The sequence below is a fragment of the Trachypithecus francoisi genome, unplaced genomic scaffold, assembly GCF_009764315.1.
Source record: "Trachypithecus francoisi isolate TF-2019V2 unplaced genomic scaffold, Tfra_2.0 Lachesis_group12, whole genome shotgun sequence".
NCBI classification, from domain to species: Eukaryota; Metazoa; Chordata; class Mammalia; order Primates; family Cercopithecidae; genus Trachypithecus; species Trachypithecus francoisi.
The window spans coordinates 27,856,098-27,879,677 of record NW_022681457.1 but is presented as its reverse complement, the minus strand read 5'-3'; the positions used below and the strand labels follow the sequence as shown (position 1 = coordinate 27,879,677).

The following is a 23,580-nucleotide window of genomic DNA, read 5'->3' as shown; positions in this document are numbered from 1 at the left end:
TCCTCCAGGATGGCGCATATGATTAAGTCAGAAAGCATAGGTGTGGGATATCTTCCTCTTAGTTCCTTAATGCGTTCTATACAAGGGCAACAGAAAAAGAAAGAAGAGAAAATATTGAAAGAGAAAGAAATTTCCAAATTATACTTATGTAAGCTCTAAGACACGATGATTTTTTTAAAAGTAAGTTGTAAAAATTCTGGATTCTACCAAGCATCCATCAGAGGGCTTTGTGCATAGTAGAAACGTTGTAAATATGAGCTGAAAAATTGGATCCAACAAATATTTATTAAGTGCCAGCGAACAAGACCCAGTTGCAACCTTCCAAGACTCTTGACACAAGGGGACTGACATACATATATACATATATATAATAGTAACAATAACGGCAATTATGTATTTTGTCATTCCTCTATGATTGGCACTATTTTAAATGTTTTACATGAAGTAACAAATTTAATCCTTAAAACAACTCTAAGAGGAAGATTTTAAAGATGAAGAAAATGAGGATGAAGCAACGGAGGTATGCAGAAAGTTTAAGAAGTAATCAGTCTAAAAAGTAGTAGAACTGGGATCTAAATCCAGGCAGCGTGGCTCCAGAATCTCTTTGTGAAAATGCTTTTAAGTTTAGGTCAGGTACCATGTCCCCTTCCTTTTTGTTTTCCCAGCACTCATAAGCACTCAATGAATGTTTGCTAATGAACTGTGCCAATGACAAGGCTAACAGGGATTATAAAAATAATAAAGATACACTTTGTTATGAAACAATAGTATGGCCTCTTTTCAGGGTAGGAGAGGTGAAAGAAGCCTAGGTTTTGGAGTTAGACCAAAGAGACCTAGGCTTGAATTCCAGATTCTTACCGAGGGGCTGTTTCCTCCCTGACAAAGAATTATCCATGTCAACACCCACATACCACTATTTTTGGGCCAGGAGCCATTTTAGAAATCTGAAGTAAGATTGGATTCTAAGACTCAAAGACTCAAAATAATTTAAACTAAAGGTGACTGAGTCTAGAAAGGTTAAAGGATTTACTTCTGGTTACACACCTGGTTGGTGCCAGTACTGAAATTTAGGTTTCCTGAGTTTCAGCTCAGTGCTCTCTCATTTAAGTCACACAGTTTCACTTAAGGTAGGGAAGCTGAACAAAGCATCATAACAAGCAAATTATTCAAAATGGGACTTTCCAGAGCTAGCCTAGAGTTGGATGGCTGCCTCCTTGTGTTCAAGCAAGACACACCTCAGTTTCACTACAGATCTGAAATCTAATTCTCTCTCCTTGTGATGTCAGAGGCTGGGGGTGTCTTTTAAGCAGTGAGTAATGCACTGGAGATATGTCTCCCACAGCTCTGCTACATTCTAAAAATTCTCCCCTGCTTCCTTTCCCTGCCAGGGTGGCCTACTCAAAACCCAAAAGTCTTTCCGGGAAGGAGACTTATTCCTAGAAGAGAGGAAGACACTGCCACCTCCCTATTGGCTCAGTTATTCCCATGAGGGAAAACTAAAGCTTGAAATATATTTTCTCCTAAATTCTCTCTAGTTCTAGAATCTGGAGGAAAAATACAGATTAAATGTTGCTGAAGAACAAGTGGTTATTGTTCAGAGACAGCTGAGAGTGATTGGAACCACAGATGTAAACATCATCTCAAGGGTGTACACACCTTCAACACAGGTACCTGTGTGGGCATCACATGCACCTTTACTTACCGGACAGCACAGAGAGCTCATGCCAAGTATACAGGCTTCTGAGCCAAACAAGTCAGTGTTCACATCCTAACTCTACCACTTACTAGCTGAGTATCTTTATGGTTCAGATCCTAGGTCTGTCAATTACAAGTTGAGTGAGTGTCTTTATACTACTCGTTACATTCATTGAGGCATAGTTTCATTGGTTAAAAAAATGGGATAATAATATTGACTTAACAGAAGGTTGTTGAGGATAAAAAAAGATCTCCTTTGCAGAGTACCTAACAAAAAATCTGATATTTAGCAGGGGTTTGATATTATGATAACACCTCCTCCCCCATGCCTTGTATTAGAAACAAATGCTTTATGGACAGGCCTTTGAAAATAAGCAAAATACTTTGGGGGCAGTGTAGAACTGAAACTGACTTACCAAACCACAGTTCCACCATATATGCTCCTAACACCAGAAAAATCTCAAAAGTGATTGAATCCACCCTTCCTCCGAATGAGGAAAACCCATGTTAAACTTCCTACATATGTCCAGGCAAGTGATCTTCCAGCAAGGGAATGCAGAACAAGTCACTTCCCCCAGAAACCCACTCCATTTTCTTCCAGATCTCTAATGGGTTAAAAGGCTCACTGAGGCAAAAACCTCTCCTACAATTCCCACTCACTGTTACTTGTCTTTGCCCTCTGCTTTGGCAGCACAGAAGGGAGAAAAGGGACTATTTCCCCAAAACTGTTCCCTGTTAAAGATTAGACAGAATCCCCTTCACAGACACTTGAGGAGTAGGGCAATAAGTAAGCCATCAACAAATTTAGAAAAGGGAATTGTAGAAGCATGTTCCACTTCTGCAGAAGCAGAGGAAGTAGAGTTATGTGTTTTTATGACTCGAGTAAAAGTATCAACAGTAGGTTTAGTTTAGTAATTTGCTGGGAGCAATTCTTTATTAGAAGATAAATAAGAGTGAGGAGGAAACTGCACTTGGAAGGCCAGTCCATAAGCATAGACACCCAGGCCTGTGAACTATCTGTGCCATGCTGCCTCTGATGCCTGTGCCGGTACCTGAGTTAAAGCTATGTGCGTCCTGGTGACGATGTTTACATCTGCTGTGCCAGTCACTTTCAACTTTCTCTGGACAACACCCTCTTGTTCCTGAGCTACATTTAATCTGCTATTTTCTCTAGATTCTAAACTCAATAGGCCTAAAATATTCGAGACCAGAGGCGGGAGCCAAATGCCTTTAAAAGACTTACTGGAAACACAGGAATACGGAGGTGCAATCAGAACTTTGGCACTGTGGCTTCAGAAGGGGGCCTTGTGCCAATGTGCTCTGCAAAGAGGTTGGAGGCATTCTTAGTGACAGGAATACAAGACTCACCGGGAAATGGAGATAAGTTTTAATGTCCAGGTGTGAGAAGGAAGGGCGTCTCAAGGATAACCTGGCAAATTGGACTGACATTCAAATTTCTAATTTGTTTTTATAGGGAATAAAGTTTCATACTCAACTCTGTGGAAACATACATAAAGAATGCTCCCACCTCACTCCTACCTCCCCTGAGATATTTCTGGCCCAAATTAACTTCTTTTAAAGATATTTCTCTCCATTGAGTTTAAGATAATCAGTTGTGTATTCCAGATACTAGGCACAAATTGATTGGCATTCATGTAAAGCAAAAGCCCAAGATTTTCTCTTCTCTCATGACTGCTCAGTAGAGAGAATGGTGATGTGTTTGCATGGCCACCAATATTTAACAGGTGTACCGCTACTACTTGTGCACTGTTAAGGCATTCAAAGTAGCAATACTTTGCACTTTCCGTCTTTTGAGCTATCATTTGGCTTTCAAAACAATTCTGTGAGCTAGGATGAATGATTATTTTATTTTGCTTTGAGGTGAAGACTCAATCAGAAATAATACAAAAATTTTTATTGTCCTGGATTTTATACATCTAATTTGTAGAAGAGCTGGGCATAATTCCAGCCTAATTCCAAAGACAGGTGTTTGGGGTTGTTGGCTGATGGGTCCTTGATAATGAGTTGTATGTGCCGACTTGGCTACTCTATCATACCCAGTTATTTAATCAATATTGATCTAGGTGTTGTCTGTGAAAGGTATTTTGTAGATGTGGTTGACATCTACAATCAATAGACTTAAAGTAAAGGAGATTACCCCCAATGATGTTGGTGGGCCTTGTGCAGTCAGTTGTGAGTAGAAACTGAGGCTTCCTGGAAAAGAACATATTCTGCCTCAAGACTGCAGCATTAATTACTGCCTGAATTTACTGTCTGCTCTATAGATTTCAAGCTTGTCAACCACTATAATTGCGTGAGCCAAATTCTTAAAGTGAGTATCTTCCTACAGCTGATTCTGTTTCTGTAGAGTACCATGACTGACACAGTCCTTATCTTCATGTATTTTACTTTTTTCTTTCTTTCTTTTTTTTTTTTTTTGAGACAGACTCTCGCTCTGGAGTGCAGTGGCGCAATCTTGGCTCACTGCAATCTCCGCCTCCCGGGTTTAAGCGATTCTCTTGCTTCAGCCTCCCAAGTAGCTGGGATTACATGAGCAAGCCACCACACCTGGCTAATTTTTTGCATTTTTAGTAGAGTCAGGATTTCACTATGTTGGCCAGGCTGGTCTTGAACTCCTGGCCACAAGTAATGTATCTTATTTCTTGTTTCCAGATGGTTTAAATTCACAATCAGAGTCTAGATCTTATTCACACAAGTACTCCTTCTTCCCCTTGGCTCAGTGAGACGCCGTAATGTAAAATTTTAGCTTAAGGAGTGCATACACACCTGACATATAATGAAGGAAGAACTTATGCCCATGACATAAAGAGCTGTGTTGCTTTTAGAAAGCAACATAGGACATGTACAGGAGGGAGCAATTAGGCAGTACTCATCGTAGGAAGCTTTCTAGAGGGAAATATTTAAATTAGATTTAAGAGGCCTATATGGAAAATGGTTTGGAAGTGTGAAGAGCATGCAGAGAGGGGTAAATCAGGGGAAGGCCTTGAAGTGCTCTGTGGATGAAGAAAGCCAGACTGCCTAAACTTGTGATGAGAGGGAAGGAATAAAGGGAAACCAGGTCAGTGAGAACAGAGACCCATTGTGTTGACAAAAAGCATGCAAAGAACCCTTATTTTCCCCTGGGACGTAACAGTAACAAACTAGCACGCATGCACGTATGCATGCACACACCACACACACCACACACACACACACACACACACACACACATACGGCACAGAACTGGAACACTCAGAGAGCTGAAGGATTCATTGTTTGTCCGGGCAGGTACCCCGTGCAGCTGCATGAAGCAATAAAGGAGCTGTTGCTACTCAATGCCTAAAAGACTTCCCAGCTTACAAATATGTGAAAAGCTTCTTCCAGTGTCTATTCACTACACTAAAGGTGTGTGTTTACTTCACAGAACTGAGCCCTTGTTCCTTTGAGACCCTATTAGCAATGCAGGGATGAAAAGGAAGTCATAGTGTTATGTTCTTAGTAGGATGACTGGCTCTTTTGGTGAAACTGTCCTTCCAAAGGCAGCAAATGGAGAACTCCGGAGGTTTAGCCTTGCGTTTGCTTTCCAGAGAGATAGTCACATAGCCCAAGAGAATGAAAAAGCTCTTTCATGAGCCCAGTTTTCTTTTTGTGCAGATGGCAATCCAGATTGGCATCACAGATTCTGAAACAAATTTTTGTCCCACGGATGTTATTTCAAGTTCCTCAAAGCTGTAGCAGCTGGGCAGCTGCAAAGTCATTCAGTTTCTCTGGCCCCATAAGCAAGCTCCTCCTTATCAGAATATACCCCAGTTTCCAGAAAGCCCATTTTTCCATGAATAGGACAGCAATCTTTCTCTTCTTTTAGTTACAATTTATTGCACTACCTCTCTTTCCTTGTTCATTCTTTTCTCAGTAAATATTTTTGAGCACTTGCCTTGTGCCAGGAACTAAGCTTACAGTCTAGTGTATAAACAGTCAAGAAAATAGGCAGTTACAATATATTAAAAACAACTAATATTTATTTAGTGCTTTATGTGTGCCAGCCACTGTTCTAAGTGTTTTAATTTTGCTCTTAAAACAATTCTATGCAGAAGGTTCTATTATTATCCCCATTAAACATGTAAGAAAATCAAGACCCAGAGATGTTGAATTACTTCTCTACAATCATACAAAGAAAGAAAGGTATTGAACTAGAACTAAGTGCAGGCAATCTAGCTGCAGAGCCTGTCTCCTTAACCAGGAGGTACATGGAAGGGGCAGGAGCTGAGTATTATGACAGAGAAAATACAGGTACTGGGAGCATGTAGGAGATGTCAGTAACCCAGACTTGGGGCTCAAAGAGAAGTTGTGTATTTAAAATGTGTATCAGGCCGGGCTCATGTCTGTAATCCCGGCACTTTGGGAGGCCGAGGCATGCAGATCACGAGGTTAGGAGTTGGAGACCAGCCTGGCCAACAAAGTGAAACCCCATCGCTACTCAAAATATAAAAATTAGTCTGGTGTGGCGGCACACGCCTGTAGTCCCAGCTACTCGGGGGGCTGAGGTAGGAGAATCGGTTGAACCCAGGACGTGGAGGTTGTGGTGAGCTGAGATCATGCCACTGCACTCCAGCCTGGACAACAGAGCAAGACTCTGTCTCAAAAGCAAAAAATAAATAAACAAAAAATAAAATAAAATAAAGTAAGTAACATGCATGTCAGATCATGTCAATCCATTTCTCAAAATCTTTTAATGGCTCCCAACTGAATTTGCAGTAAAATCTACACGTCTACCATGACTTACAAATGTTATGCTTAACCTGGCATTTCTCAGTCTCTTTGGCTGTGTCCCTTACTGTTGTTCAGACTGCCCAGGTCTCTGGCTGTGGAACCTTTGAGGTGTTGGTTACTCTCTCAGGGACCACCACCCCTCAATCTACCCCAGCTCCTCAGTTTCAGAACTCCAGCTTAAAGTCATTTATTTATAGAGTTCTTTCCTATCTTCTAATCTACTTTAGTCCCCAGAATTATAACAATAATAACAACTAGACTAATGATAATGAAGATAATGATAAATAATGATAAAACTAATGATCATAATAATTAAACACTAAATAATACTGGGTGTCAGGCAGTGTTCTAAATGCTTTATGTATAATAACGCATTTAGATATTACCACAACCCTAATGGTAAGTACTAGTATTATTCCCATTTTTACAGGTGAAAAGGCGAGCCAATATCATAGCATTCTATACTTTCCTTCATTACAATTATAAAGTGTATAAGCATGAATTTATTCATGCATTATTTCCTGGGCCATAAGATCTATGAGATAAGGGTCTGAGTGCATTCTCTTCATCACAGCATCCTCAGTGGCTAACACAGTGCCTTGTGTACAGTATGAATTTAACACATTTATTAAATACATTAATGAATGAATAATGGACATGTGAGATGTATTTCTCTCAAGACTTACACCTTTGCTTACTACTTACAATAAAATGGATAGATGAGAAAGAAATTAAAGAAAGTCCTCTAGTATGTAATAATTATTAAGGTTGTTGGTAGTCCAGTCACTTTGTTTTCTTGCTATGACATTTTCCCCATCCCCTTCTTGATAAGCTGTAACGTCCGAGGTTTACAGTGGGATGGAGGCAGAGACAGTGTGGTTAAGATTGTAGAGGAAAGAGCATGGGTTTTCAAGAAATACAGATCTAGCTTTCAGTTCTGATTCTATCACTAACTTTGTGGTCTTGAGTAAGCCCCATATACTTCCTGAACCTTCTTTTTCCAAATACGTGAAATTGGGGCAATAATATATGCAAAGAACCAAATATATGAAATAGGGGTGATAATATATGCAAAGAAGTTTAGTTTGGAGAATTAGGTGAGGTGATATATTCAAAGGGGCTAGTACTGTGCCCGGCACGTACCAGAAATGGAATAATCACTAGCCCCTTACCTTTGCTGAAATCAGTGGTGCACATGTGGCCTTTGGACATTATCTAGTTTATTAGACCAGCAGTACTAGCTAGACGAGACCCTAGAAATTTGAAGCCCCAAATACAACTCAGGGGGCAGAGAGAAAATAGCATTATCTGACCTGGCTGCCTCTAAGATTCAAATAAGCTTACTCTGTGGACACAGCCAAAGAGGGGGTAGGAAAAATACAGAAAACTCCAAGGGGTGACTTTTGGTACTTGTCAACAGCTCTGGCTGGGAGGAAGTCAAGACAATAAACCAAGAAAAAGATCCAGTGAGTTCTGTTGCCTGTTCTCTATTTTAAGGGGACAGTCCCTGCTTTGTTTCTCTCCTCTTGGGTGAAAGACTGTTCCCTGAAATGCTCCTGGCTTCCGAGAACAGTTCTGGAGGCAACTTCATAATGCGCTGGCTCGGGGTTGATCAGAAACAAGCAAGCAGAATTCACCCTGCCCCCAGGATCATACCCTCTTGGGGAAGCGGGAGGCAGAAAAAGGAACTTTGGTGGTCCTCTTCCTTCCTTGTCTCCTAGCAAACTTTCACATTCATTCTTCTCTAGGCTAGCCCCAACCTCCTTTTTTATCTCCCTCCCTTCCAATAAAGAGAGGAGAAGGGGTTAAAATGTGTATGAGGTTGCTTTTTTCTTCTCAGCAGTAATTGGAGAGGGTGTAAAGTTTTTCCCAAAAGGGCCAATCCTCTTCCCTTCCTGTGGACTCTGCTAGTGGGTTTTGTCCTCTCTGCAAAGGGAAGCTCTGCACCAGCTCCTACTGTTACTCCTTGCTAAGCTTCCTGGGTTGTAACACCTATGCCTGAATAGGTGTGTACCAACCCTGAAAGATGTATTTCAATATAACTTTGATGTGCTGTACAAGCTGTAATTATGCTATCTTATAAAGTGGCATCCTCTCAGGCTTACGCAAGACGGGGCTCTCAGTTAACTAAGATTTGGTTTACCAGAAATCCTGAATAATTTGACAATCTCTTTTGCACTCTGCTTTTAAGAGAAAAAGCTGTATTTAGGAGTGTTCCCCTATATTTGGTATCAGCTCCACTCTCCCTCCTGACTCCTCAGCTTTCCCGTGTATGAGCTGGAGAATCCTACCTTCAGTTCTAAAACTATTTCTATATAACCAGATTTCTATGGTCTCGGGAGGAAAAAAAGTCTTAAACTTCAAAAATGATTCCCTTTAGATTGTATTATTATGGAAGCAAAGTAGACCAGAACCTTCTAGAAAGATCTCAACAGGACTTTCTGTTGTGGTTCCCTCCTTATACCAGAAGGCTGGGATCTAGGATCTTAGCTACCACATATTGGCGGCTTGCTATGTGCTGGGTACTATCTGAGGCATGTTATGTAATGCTAATAACACCAATACCAACACTGGGACATTCTACGTGTTTTATACATGTTAACATATTGAATTCTTACAACCAAAACACACAATTTCCATCCTAATTTTGGAGATGAGGCAATTAGGACATATAGAGGTTAAGCAATTTGTCCCAAGGTCACAAAGTGGTGTAGCTGGAATTTGAAAGAGGCAGTCTGACTCCAGAGTCTCCACCCTTAATCACTATATAAAGTTTTTCTCGCTTAGCCCTCACAACAATCTTAACATATAGCATATTAAAATACCCATTTTCGGCCATGCGCGGTGGCTCATGCCTGTAATCCCAGCACTTTGGGAGGTCGAGGAGGGTGGATCACCTGAGATCAGAAGTTCGAGACCAGCATGACCCACATGGTGAAACCCTGTCTCTACTAAAAATATTTAAAAAATTAGCTGGGTGTTGTGACATATACCTGTAATCCCAGCTACTTGGGAGGCTGAGGCAGGAGACTCATCACTTGAACCTGGGAGGCAGAGGTTGCAGTGAGCTGAGATTGTACCATTGTACTCTAGCCTGGGCAACAAGAGTGAAACTCTGTCTCAAAAAAAAAAAAAAGCCCATTTTTCAGAAAAGAAAAGCGAGTCTCAGAGAAGTAACTTATCTGAAGGATTAACTGAGTTCTCAAACCAATTCCATTCAATATGCTACTTGAGTGCCTACTTTGTGACAAGTACAATGCCAGGCACTAAGAGAACAATATAGTATGATAAAAATTCATATTTAGTTGCTTAATTTTCTTCCATTTCTTTTAACACTGCCACTTCTTCCTGAAGTAATGGATAACAAAGAGTTCACTTCAAGTGCCTTGAAAGTCACATGTTGTCAAGATTAGCAAGGGATGTGAGCACTATGCACATGTCCTGAGAGCTAGCAGATATTTCAGAAAGTCTGAACAAAGCTGAACATGAGCTCAGTTCCTTTCTAATCTTATTTGGTTCAGGCATGGGCATTATTCATCCTTATTTGTTCATTTCATAAATATTTATTGAGCATTTACTATGTCCCAGGCTTTATGCTATAAATTGAGGATATAGAAAAAGATTATTAGTAGTTGAACTTGGGATGCTTTTAGTTTAGAATGGGAAAAAATGAAATAATTACAATACAGTATAAGTATAATAACAGAGATTTTGAGATAATAATTAACAGTAATTTTGGGTGAATTGCAGGAGGTATATTAAGAAGATGAAGGATTAAAAGACACTTTCCAGATGGAAATGGGTAAAGGAAGTAGTGTTTCCTATGCGTATAGTATATATCAGGGGCCAGGCCCTGAATTGAGACTATATATTTATTTTAATCCTGAATCCAAGAATCAGATGATATATAGAATTTGTTCACAGTGACAATGTGAGAAAAAATCCCTGAGCTCTATATGTAAATGATATTTTGGGGAAAAGGCAACCAGGTAGAAGAAGCAGCATATATGAAAGCAGGAAAGCAAGAAGATCCTGGTGTATTTCAGGGACGTATACTCAGTGCACTTCAGCCATTAGTTGTGCGTGGGGGTGGCAGCGTAAAGTGGGAGATGATGACAAAGAGGGAGAGCAAAATTCTAAAGGCTTTTGCATGCCTGGCGAGACGTTTAGGTCTTATCTTGAAGGCAAAGTGTAGCTAAAAAAGAAAATAATATAACCATAACTGGGGTTTATAAGAATAATTTTACTTTGAGAGGTTGAGGTGGGCAGATCACAAGGTCAAGAGATTGAGACCATCTTGGCCAACATGGTGAAACCCTGTCTGTACTAAAAATACAAAAAATTAGCTGGGCATGGTGGCGGGTGCCTGTAGTCCCAGCTACATGGGAGGCTGAGGCAGGAAAATCGCTTGAACCCAGGAGGCTGAGGTTGCAGGGAGGCTGAGGTTGCAGTGAGCCAAGATCGTGCTGTTGCACTCCGGCCTGGCAACAGAGTGAGACTCCATCCCCCGCCCCCCCGCCTCCCAAAAAAGAAGAATTCTAATACCAGAATGGAAGCTGGTTTAGAGTGGGGAAAGAATGAGGACAATAATAACAAGTTGGAGGACCACCATAATACTTTAAGTACAGGATGATGGAATAATAAACAAAGGCAGAGGAAGTAGAGGAGAAAAGGAAAAAGAAAGATTAGAGAAAAAGACTAAAGGAATTGACTGTGGTAGGTGAAGAGGGAGATAAAAGGGTGGATGATGAAGATGCTACTCAAAGTCAGGAAAACAGGAAAAAGGACAGTTGTGTAGGGGAATGAATTTGGGTCTCCAGATGAACCAAAAGGGGTTACCAGAGGTAGTCTGGCATATATATACAAACTTATCGATAAGTAATGGGGGTTGGGGGTGTCCAGGGAGTGAAGGAACAGAACTGAGGGGGGAAATAGGTTCTAAAACCAAGGGGATAGTTTCTGACAATCAGATTTGAAGAAATTTGTCTGCTCCAGTTGTCTCCCTAACTTCAATCCTGGAGGTGGAAGAGTTCAGATAGATGTGTGAGGCAAATCTCTGGCTCTACTCCTGGGGCTGTGCAGGTAAATAGAGCTGTCAAAAATGCCCAGAAAGAGGCAGATGTTTCCTAAAGGGTTCTGCCTGCCACGCCTGGGAGCTGCATGGCCAGGCTGCAGGCAGGCAGCAGCTAGGGTTTGGGAGGACACAGGCACGTGGACAGCCTCCTGTGGGAGCGCTGCGGATGAGGCAGCTGAGCTAAGAGAAGTGAAGCTTTCTTCCCAGCCTCCTCCTCCACCCTTTGCTGCAGATCCCCAATGCCACAGCACAGTGCTAGCTGCATAAAGGTTGATTCATAGATGAGGGGATGCAGCTACATGCCACGCAGAGATGGCAGAAAGGACAAAAGTGTGTGTGTTTGGAGGAGACTGTTTATTCAAGGAACTATATATCAAACACAACCTTACTGGCAGACAATAGTGATTTGCCTAGATAATTTATGCAACCACGTTAACATCAAGATGGGCTGTGTAGAGCAAAAGGTGAGACTCATTTTTGAAAGTGGGGTACTTCCCTTCACGGTCTCAATTACAGGAGATGCTTTTGCACACAAAACATTCAGGCAACAATATCTGGGTATCTGCTTGAGCCTACTGTAACCAAAGAGAAAGAAAGGCCAGAATTAAAATGCAAAAGAAAGAAAGAAACTGTGTTTGGAGATAGGTCTGCTACAGTATAAACTTTTTCCTTTCTCTGGCTTACTGCTATAGCAAAACCTGATGGTTGTCTTTGTAAAAAACGTGTCTGTATCTAGGTCCCTGGCAGCGATTTGCCTCTGGGAGGGCCAGCAATCTATTTAATGACTCCATTGACGTCAATAGCATAACTGAAATACTTACTAACATGCATGATTCCAACTTTCAAGGGGAGGGTGGGTGGATGGTGTTTCTCAGCAGTACAAAAATGTGAAGTGGAGTCAACACGGAACGGACTCCACTGTTCAGGCAGCTAGTGAGAACTTAGATGCAGGTCTCATCAGTTTCATTCAAAGAGAAGAAATATTTATGCTAAATCTGCAAATTAATTTTGAACTAGTGAAATAACCATAATAAGCAGGATGTTATATTTGACAATACCTGCTTAAGGGAAACATTTTAACGTTTGCACTTTAGCTGAGGTATTAACGTTTTTATGACTACCAATACTTAATTTTAGATATGTATGAAATAACTGCAAATCAATATAAGCAGCTCAATGTTGATGCTCTGGGGTAAACTTTCACAAGAGGCTATTTTAGACAAAAACAATTATTACAAAACAACCATTTGGAAATTATTCTCAAAATAACTGGGGCTTTTCTGGTGCATTTGTGCTATCATTTTCTATGCAGGCTGCCTAAACACTGAAGGTGAGTAATTAAGGCAATTATTGCAATAATTCAGCATTCATAATTCAGAATAAGGAAGAAAACATCATTTGATATTTCTGACTTTTTCTTTTTCCTTTCCTTTCTTTTCTTTCCTTTTTCTTTTTTCTTATAATTCCCTCCAATCCTTCCTTTATCATGACTGGTCACAGCTTTTGGTCACAAGATTGATTTTATTCCTATTTGTCCATAAGTGTTGTAATCCTGCCTGACAGTTCTTGCTTAATGTAGAAACCAAGCAAAGGTTCTGCTTATGCTGGGCCTCATTTCCAGTCATCTGATGCAGCACTGCTCTTAGGCTATTGCTGTGGTTCTCAGAGAGTCCGTTACCCATGCACACATAGACCCTGTCTCATCACAGGTCCTGAAAGCTCTGGCAAAAAATGAGAATGGAATCAATGTCATGACTTTCTGAATTCCTTAAAATTGAAGATAACTCATTGACCCTCTTGTCCACTACTTGAAGAGACCCTGCATCTGGTACACTCATATGAACCTCTGGAAGGATAGTCATAATCAAGTAAAGTTATGGGCAGAACCCATATGGAGAAATATGTGTCCAAAGAAACATATTTCTTCTGTTTTATCAACTGGTAAAAAGCCAATTCCTCCCCAGAATGGCCTAGACACATATTAAAAGAAATGCATTCTGTAAGCACTGGAAAAACCTTAATTAAGCCTGTTTCTCACATAGGCCAACCTATTTCAGGCTTTACTGGAAAGCTCTATACTGTCTCATCAGATTTCTCCGAACACGGTCTTTTCTTGAAATGCATTCTACTTGGCTGGTGTTGAAAACCACCATAAATCAAGGCTATGGATATCCAGGCTTTGATATCATTAGTATCTGCAGCAATCCGGCTTGAAGTCCTCAAAGTGATTCCCTAGTCATTTTGTTGCTATGGTTCGCTGTCATTTCCAGTGACCCATAGACTACTGTGTTGTTTTTCATAACATCTGATCTTTTCCAGTGGTAATGTTCCTGCTCAGTAAATTTACTGATAACTTTTAGAAAAAGAAATTTAGTAGAGAGCACCCCACCTTATGTATCAAGTTGGCTGCTAAAATATTGTATACATGATACATATTATTTTACATTAAGACACATTTATATGACTCAGATGTGCTAGTGATTAAAAGGATACTTCTCCAGTCCCTCTATAAAGCAAAAAAAATCATTCTGTAAAGACAGTTGACACTTGATAATTTATCTTTTCAGTAAATTCTGACTGTCATGACATATGTATGATTACTATTGAAGAGCAAAGGATAGGATGGCGTGGAAAAAGGGGGACAATTATCACACACATGTGTGTATGCATGCACCCCATTTTCCTGTTGCAAATCGTTTTGGGACCCGAAATCCTGAGAATTACTTCAATTTTCTGTTGTGAATATGTACAGGTGACAGAATTCGAGTTCCTCCCTTGTTTTGGAGTTTTCTTTCTTCTTCTATTTTTTCCTTTCTGTTTCAATCCTTGAGCACCATGTAAGAAGAGCCTGGAATTTATGCTTGTGAAAGGCAAAATGTGAAACCAATTCAGATGCTCATTAAACTATAACATTGGCATTTTCGACACCCCCAGGAGGATTTACTGTGTCTTTCTCCTCAGCCTGGGAGCATATGACTTCCTCGTTGTTCCTTCTGGGCTTAAAATTCTCCATTGCTCTACTCTGGCTTTCTTATTCAAAGTGCTAAATGCCAGCTTCTTAGATTTCACTCTTTTTGTTCAAAACCTGTATGAACACACTAACATATATAAGCAGTTATAGAGTGTGTCTCAAACCTCTATTAACTTCAGTGCAATAACTAATTTTTCATAGAGAAAAAACACAATTTGAATACTTTTCACAGCAATAGAGATAAAAATATTGGCTTATTATTAAAATTTTATTTTATATGTATTTTTCTTCACATCAAGTCCCTAAATTTTAGTATTTCTCCTGGGCAATTCAACACTTACTGTGTTCTTACTATGTGAAAATAATTACACAAAAGCACCATGAGTGATAAAAAGATAGATAAGCCATAGTCCCTGTCTTCAAGAGCTTTATCTCCAATGGGAGAGACATACAAGAAGCCTTGAATTAAAGTATATCAGAGAATTAAATTGTTGTCATAGCAACTTTAATTGCTCCTTAATTTAAATAAGGAGCAATTATGCCAACTTAAGAAAAAATAAGATGTCTTTGCAAAGGACATTTGCATTGAGCCATGAGAGCTGATAAGAACCTTGGCTGGATAGTGAGAAGAAGGGTATTTCTGGTGTGTGTGTGTGTGTTTTTTGAGACGGAGTCTTGCTCTGTCACCTGGGGTGGGGTGCAGTGGCATGATCTCAGCTTACTGCAACCTCTGCCTCCAAGTTCAAGAGATTCTCCTGTCTCAGCCTCCAGAGTAGCTGGGACTACAGGCACGTGCCACCACGCCCGGCAATTTTTGTAGTTTTAGTAAAGATGGGGTTTCACCATATTGGTCAGGCTGGTCTTGAGCTCCTGACCTTGTGATCCGCCCACCTTGGCCTCCCAAAGTGTTCAGATTACAGGCATGAGCCACCACACTGGCCGAAGAAGGGTATTTCAGACAGAGAGTTTTCCTTTGATTTATCTATTTAATATTTCTGTTAATAATCAGTTTATAAAAGTAAATGTACCAATTTACCATGGTTTCTGACAATTAGCTTTTAAAATAAATTGCATTTTTTCTTCTTTATATGTTCAAAAAAATAAGGCATTTTAAGATTTGGTATTTCTCTCTCTCTTTCTCTCTCTCTTTCTGAATTGTTCCTATACAAGAATAGAGTTATCTAAGTCAGGCTTTCTGGGTAAACTGGGTTGTTGCTAAATCTGTTTAAATTATTGTAGATTTCTTGTACCTTTTATCTTAGATTTCAATTGAAATACATGAATTCAACTTCAGTACTGACAAATAAAAACCTGATCTTACTTTTTGAAGCAGCACTCCAGTTCTCAACTCTGTTTGCTCTGAGCCACTTATTTTTCATTCCCCTTTAAAGTTTCTATTTAAACACACCTCTTTGTCATATGCTGATAAATATTAAAATAACAGGAAAAATCTGCCTGAGTTATTTAAGCTGATAATAAGAACAAAACACGGGATGTGTGTCTCCTCCTTCCTTTCCTAACCGTGGCTAAACGTTAAGGAGATTTTGAAACCCATAATTACGTAATAATTGGTATCACTACATTCTCTTCCCAGTGAAAAGCCAGGATTTTTGTAGTTTGCCACAGAGACAGAAGGAAACAAATTGCCTGAGTGGTATTGTCATTTCTTTGCTCCATTGTTTGAGAAGACTTTATCAAAAGAAGCCCTAGTTGTCAAGCTGTAGTTGCTGTGCCAATAATCACAAAATGATCTTTCCAACCACATCTTTGGTTAATGAGCTCATTTACAGAACCATAAATTTTACATATTCTCCTAATGTTTGTCAGTATTTATTACAAGAAAAAGAAAACATAGTCTAAATATTCAAACTGATGTTGAATATTTGGCTAACAGAAATTTGTCTAACAGAAATGTGAGCAACATTGCCTCACTGGTAGGCCAATATGATGAAATGATTGGAGTTTCAAAACTACCTCCTTTGATCTCCAAGTATGTAACACGAGTTATATGTTAAAACATCCTATTTTGTTTCTTTCAATAACAGTTCTAAAGGAAATAGTACATGTAGCACGCCAGGTTTTTGAAGTTCATAGAGTACTGTTTACTTCTTTGTATTTCATGTCACAGGGCTCTAGAGTAAACTCACCTTTACTTAATATCTTTCTTTCACTTTTTTTTCTGGTTCTCAATCTTTCTCTTATAAAAATATTTTTAAAAGCATGCACCACAAATACTTCAGAAGCCAATGAGCCAATAGAATCTGCTGCTTTTGCTCCCTTCTTTTAGAAGCTGAGCTTTTGCAATGCTTCCGTTACACTTATGATCAGGATACCAGAAAGAAAACACAACAACCAAGTAAGAAAGATTTTAAGTATGAAGCGCTGCTGGAAATAGAAAAGCGTGTGAGGCATTGTTAGGTGTCAGGCGTTAGGTGATCTCAGTGTGAGTTCATCTTAATTGTTTCTCCTGTGGTTTTTCTCAAACCTACTGCTACAGTAGTAGGGAACAGATTTAGGAGAAAACATTATTTGGACTTTAACAAACGTCACAGAACTGGTTGCATTTTATGTGAAGAAGAATTTCAGTTCAACACAACTCCATGGTGTTCCTTCAAGGTGACCTTTCCTCTCTGCAGCTCTCAACACACCAAGAAAAGTGGATGCACTGTTCTGAAAGATGAGAGGTTAAGTTCTTAAAAAAAAAAAAAAAAAAAAAAAAAACACCATTGAGGAACAAAGTTGGATGCCCTCCAAGAGAAATGATTCGTGACCTGGAAAGAGCCTTTGGTTTCACACCTGGAAAGGATGTAGATTCAAGTGGGATCTATAGTTGACATTGAGAGGGAAACCACTAACATATCCGCAGGGGCCCTCAGGCCAGCATGGGGCACCTTAGGTCTTTGAGGTTAGCTCTCCTGTAGTTTACTGGGGCCATCAAGCTGAGGTCAAGCTGCACTGTCAATACAACTCTGCCTCCTGCTCCTCTTTGGGGAAGGAGCAGCATTACCCCACATTTATCATGTTCTGAAAGCCTGCAAATACAATGGGCAAATTATTTAGTACTGCTTTTAATGTGGTTTTAATACAGTGAAGTAATGCTCCAGTGTACCTTAGAAAAAAGTCATCAAGAGGCATACTTTTGAGAGCCACGATATGCAAACAATGCTATTGTTCTAAAAACCAGTTCTGAATAAGAGGCACGTTTATTATTCTGTCTTGAAACATTGAGATAGACCTTATGACATGGCCTACCTTGCGGGTTGACTCTGGAGACAGGAGGCTGACTAGCAGCTGGAGACCTCCTGTGGAGACAGACAGAGAAGAGAAGGACTGAGTCTGCGTATCAAAACTCCCCATTCCACCCCCGACACCCCACCCTCATGGTTACTGAGGACTTTTCCAGGTCATAATGAACTATGTAGTGACATAATGCTATCTCCGGAAGGCAGGCTCCTGTAACCCGGGTAGATGACTGTAATTCTCTCACATCCAGATGGACTGCAATTCTCTCACATCCAGATGGCCTGGAATTTCCCTCTGCAAGGCCTCAGGATGCTCTGACTCTCCAGGAAGGAAGTTGTTTACTCCGGGTCCCCAACCAGCTCCCTGTTTTAGGTTTTGCTGTTCCAAGAAGCCCTCAGAAAAGGAGTCGCTCGCTCAGGCGTCACTCGAAATGTCAGAGTGAATCTCAATTCCTTTGGGCAGTGCTGTAAAAAGTTACAGCCAGAGGAACCCTTAGCGATCAATCGCTTCAGGTCCCTAATTTTTGTACCTCAGGAGACTGACACCTAGAAAGGTGAAGTCACTTGCCAGGATCACACAACCACTGGGGACAGTCATCCAACTTGCTTTACTTAGGGAACAGAATTTACATGGAGGAACTGGGACGTCATTCTATGTCATCATAAGCCTGCTGATGTCAGGGGTTAAATGAAACAAGCAAACCCATGTTCCCATAGTACTGGGGCTCCTCCTTTTTTCTTGGTTCTTTTCCTTTCTCTGCCCCAAATCTCTCAATTTCACTGCTCTTACCAGTCTTCTCATGTTCTGCAGAACTTCTACCAGACTCTCCTGTTTCCCGCTGCATTGCTGGAGAACTTCTCAGGAGTACTATTGAGCAGGGCTCTCAAACATTAGGGTGCATCAGAATCACCTGAAGGGCTTATTCAGACACACTACTGGGCCCTACCCCCAGAGTTGCTGATTCAGTAGGCCTGAGACGGGCTTAAAAGTTGGCCCTTATAAAAAGTTCCCAAGTGGTGCTGATGCTGCTGGTCTGAGGACCACATTTTCAGAAATACTGGTATTAAGGATTCTCTGCCCCACTAAGAGTAACAGGACATTTCCTATGAGCAAGAGAGTGAGACTGTAGTACAATGGTTCTCAAATATGGATAAGCATCAGACTCATTAGGGGAGCTGTTAAATTTCTTTTCCCAACCCCGAAGAGCCGATTTCAGTATATCTGAGATGAGGCCTGAGAATCTGTATTTTTCACTTCTCTTTGCATTCTCATGCACAGGCAAGTTTGAGAACGAAGTCAAATTCTAAATGACAAAGAACAGCCTGCATTGTTGTTGCTAAAGAAGAGTCTTCCTACTGGTGTGACCACAAAATTATTTCCCTAGGTTTTTCTGCTGCTCTAAATTAATCTCTGGTCCTTTAGAGACAATCTAGCTTGTAGGTACCCACACCTAGTAGTCATAGTCTATAGACAGGGTCCACATCTACCATTAATTTACTAGCTGGGTGATCCTAGGCAGAGTAGTTTTAAACTCTCAGTGGTATGAAATTTTCACATGTGACAAGAGAAGGGAAATTATCATCTAACGATTGTTTTTCTCTGCTAGGCTGTGCTAGGTACTTCTTAGCTTCCACTGGGAGTATTATCACCCCATTTTAAGGATAAGAAAACTGAAGCTCAGAGAGGTTAAGAAACATACTGACACATGATTTATAATTGGTACAGCCAGGATTCAAAGCTAAGTCTTTCTGAATCCAAAGTGCATGCTCTTTTCACTATACTGTATGCTGATAACACCTGCACTAATACTGAGGGCTGCTTTTCAGGAAAATTAAGAGATTAAATTCCAAAATCCTTAGTCTGGCATTCAAAGTCCTTGCTCTCTAGCCCCAACATCCTTTTTCCAGCTTATCTCTCATAATTCCTCATTGCCTGACATTTCATCTCAGACCGCTGACTGGCTGTGTGCTCTCATGTATCCTGTGCTTCTCTTTTGTAGCACTTTAAAATTATAGCTTAAATAGGCTTTGTCTAGTTAGTGTTCAGTACATAGTTCCTTAGATTAAATGTAAACATTATGTGAGCAGGGAACAACTTGTTTACTGCTTGATCCCTGGCACCCAGGATGGTCCTTCATATGACAAGCATTCAGGAAATACTTATTGAATAGAAGAATGAATGAATGAGGGACAGAGCTGACTCACACTTGCCAAGGCCAAACTTGATCACCTTTTTTTCCTTGAATATGTGCTGCCCCTTTCCTGTCATTATTCAGACCATTCATTCCCCTGTCAAGGAAGCTGTCTTCACACCAATCTACCCATCAAAGGTTAAGTTACCCATCAATCCTTCTCCAAAGGATGCCATCCTCTTAGCCAAGAGTGGTCTCTCTAATCTCTCCTGGTGCTTTATTTGTATCTTTAGGGTCATTTCTTCATGTTACAGTCCATATTGGCACATATTATCTCCACTAGTAATCTGTGACCTGTTGATGGCAGGATTCAGTTCTGATATCTTTGCTTACATACTCTTCCGGTCCCACCAATTTGCCTGGCAAATAGTAGGAACTCCAAAATGTTAATAGAATGTAGATTGAATAACCCATTGATGTGAAAGTGATTTGAGAACCAAATACTCTATATGAATATTTTATATGGTTTCTTTTTCACATACAATCTTGGTTCTATATGCCACTTGCTGTTCCTCGAACACAGCACTCTCTTTTGTTGCTGTGCCTTTGCACACATTTTGCTCAGTTGAACACTTTTCTTTTCTTTAAATGGCTAGCTCTTTCATATATCCTAAGACTCTGCTCAGGCATCACCTCCTCAGAGGAGCCTTCCCTCTGTGAGTGGCCCTCACCTGTGTTCTGTAGTTTCTGTGCTTACTGAACCATTGCATTGCTCATTCTGTATCGCATTTCCCATTTTCCTGTCTTTCTCTTCAACTCATCTGGGAGAAATTTAAGCAATGATTGAACATTGTGCACAACTGTAACACAGGGATCTGGCATAATATTTGGTATGATGTAGGTACTCAACACATATGTACTGGATTAATAATACACTTTAATAATTTTATCTTGCACCTTTTCCTGAGTTCCAAAGAAGACTTTTGTGAAAGAAGACACTGAACTAGGAGACCCTAAATTTTGGAAATCTCTACTTTCTTTACAGCATGTCTAATCACAGTGCCCAATTCTCTCAATGACTTCTTGGAAATTACACGTATTATGTAAATTCTTTTGTCTCAGAATTCGTTTTGAAAATATGGCTTTTATTTAGAGTTGTCAATTCAGATAAGCATCTCTGTGTGGAAGCTTTGGAAAGGCAGGGACCATGTTTATTTGGGTTTGTCAATTATTCGTGAGATCTGGTGCAAACAAGATGCTCAGTACATTTTCAATGTTCTGTAAGTTGAGAATGCCAGACAGAAAATTGTAAGGAGTGCCAGAGGAAAGTGGTATTGGTTGCTCAGTCTCCAAAGTCCCTAACTTATGAAAGAATCATAAGAAGTTATGTGGCTGATTGCTGGAGACGGTGATATAAATAGGGAAGACAATATGGCCATGGCAGTTCATACTTTCCAGCCCTGAATAGCACAGTGGAGAGAGAACTGGACTGTGACTAAGAAGACAGGAATCCTAATCCTGGCTCTGGCACCTTCCCACTGTATAGCCCTTGGGCAATTCATAGAACCTCTTAGTTTCCTCCTCACTTGAGGAGAGCAGGCAGCAACTAACATTTACTGGTGATTTACAACATACCAGGTCCTGTGTGAGGAGTTTTACATATATTGCTTCACTTAATCTGAGGAAATTTGGCTGGGTTCATTCCAGCTCTGAATGCTCAAAATTTCATGATCCTCAGCTAATTTAATTCACATGCCAAAGTACATACAGCAATAAAAGACAGTTTGGATAGATATACACCTAAAAAAAGTAAGTGGTTATTAATCCTTTCCTGAAGATTACATACATGTTGATTAAATTAGGCTTTGGAAGAATGTTAATACAAAGAAGTTACATGGTTGCCTGATAGCCACACGTGATATTCATGATGTTGATGACAGAGTTGATTGATAAATGACACCTCTTTGCTCCCAGCTCCATCCTCTGCTATCAGACTGCTGAATGGTGGGCACACTCACTCATCCACCTGACTACTACAGCAGTCTGTTTAAAGTCAGCAAATGCTTTAAGAATGCTTATCTGAATTAACAACTCTAAATGAAAGCCATATTTTCAAAATTAACTCCTGGGACAAAGGAAGTGTAGGTTTTAATTTGCAGCCAAGAAATACAGGTCCAATCAAGCATCCCTCAATGGGATATTTCATGAAGGTGCAAGGAAACCACCTCAACAGGAACTTTGAGATTTCCACCCTTTGGGTGGTAAAGCACAGGCAGACAATGGACTGCTTTTATGCAGAGCAGAGCCAAAAGATAAAAGAAATCTTGACTTATGAGAAGTATAGTTCTATGTGGGAGTTCCTTTTCCTACAATAAACCACACTAACCAGATGTCTCATGAAAACCACTCCTAGAACATAATTATTGCTTAAATGCTGCATTCAAGGCAAGGAGTGGCACCCTGGATCCGAAGTCAAGTATCCCAGAAAGAAATATCTGAGTTCCATGAATTCTACAGTTTCAGCTGTTAAGATAACTCTGTGTGTGTGTGTGTGTGTGTGTGTGTGTGTGTGTGTGTATGTGTTGGGGTGGGGGGATGCTTTCTGTATGTTGTATCCATTCCTGCCAAACATTATTTTCTTCAGTTCCTTCTCTTGGATTTTCTTTAGTAGTTTGAAGGTATTCACTATCTAGAAATAAAATGGAGTGCATTAAATGGACACTCAGTTTTCCAACCTGCCCCTGCCAGTCTTCTCCGGAGATGGCTAATTGATTTCATCGATTTCAGCTCCCTGATGTTTGAAATTCATTATTCAGGACTGAGTCTGAGCTAGACTGCACCACTCTCAACTCCCTTTGGTGAAACTCCAGTGGCAAATGTGCCGTCTTGAATTTTTGTTGGTGACAAGGTAGTACTTGCAATCAGTAACAGGATCAACTCTGTACACATGGGTATGAATTTGAGAACGATCATTAGATACAACTCTCTTACCACTGGAGACCTGCTTTGTGTGATAAGTATGGCTTGCTTTGGACCAAGGGTGACACAAGGGGCCGAAATTTGAAGGGTAGTCCTCAGCCAGAGTGTGGGAAGGGCTGTGATTCAGCTATGCTATGGCAATTATGGTTTTGGGGTACTTGGTTCCTAAAAGTTCACAAGGACCAAAACCCTCAAGGGTGTGGAAAGACCTGATTATTGAGAAAGTAGTTACAGTTGGCACAGCTTATTAATCAGCAGGGTTAGGCTGAATGTCCTAATACTACTAACAGAGGTAAAAACCCTCAAACCCATGCTAACAAATAAGAATGAGAACACCACCACCCACCCGGCCTTCTCCCTAGTGCTGTGCAATGTAGTTGTTCTCAGTCCAGCCATGCTTAGGAAGCCTTTAAAATGTGTCCATATTAATCCCTTCCCCCTTATTCCCATCTCCATCAATCTGGTTCAGAGTTATACCCTCACATTTAATTCCTGAAAATACTATTTTAGCTACTGTCTCTATCTTCAGGCTTTCTGATCTTCAGGTATTCCTTAAGTTCTTCCTAAATGTCTTTCTGTTCCAAAACCTTCCAGGGACTTCTTCCTATAACTCAGAAGACTTAACAGGTTTGGCAAATGAAAAGAGCACTGCAGTGACAGTCAGGATTCCAGGTTTCAAGGAAAACTCTGTTGCCCACTAGAAGCTGTACGTTCTTG

At 40.3% G+C, this 23,580-nt stretch overlaps 1 protein-coding gene across 1 annotated transcript in view; it reads right to left on the bottom strand.

The window, feature by feature from the left end:
- Window positions 1–17,513: 17,513 nt before the first annotated feature.
- Window positions 17,514–23,580, bottom strand: part of LOC117093503 (cAMP-specific 3',5'-cyclic phosphodiesterase 4B-like) — a 261,848-nt gene continuing 255,781 nt past the window's right edge. The window contains exons 5-6 of the mRNA XM_033228848.1: window positions 17,763–17,812; window positions 17,514–17,542 (exon numbers count right to left, since the gene is read on the bottom strand). Of these exons, the coding sequence (XP_033084739.1) occupies window positions 17,514–17,542; window positions 17,763–17,812 (79 nt within the window). The remainder of the gene's footprint in view (window positions 17,543–17,762; window positions 17,813–23,580) is intronic.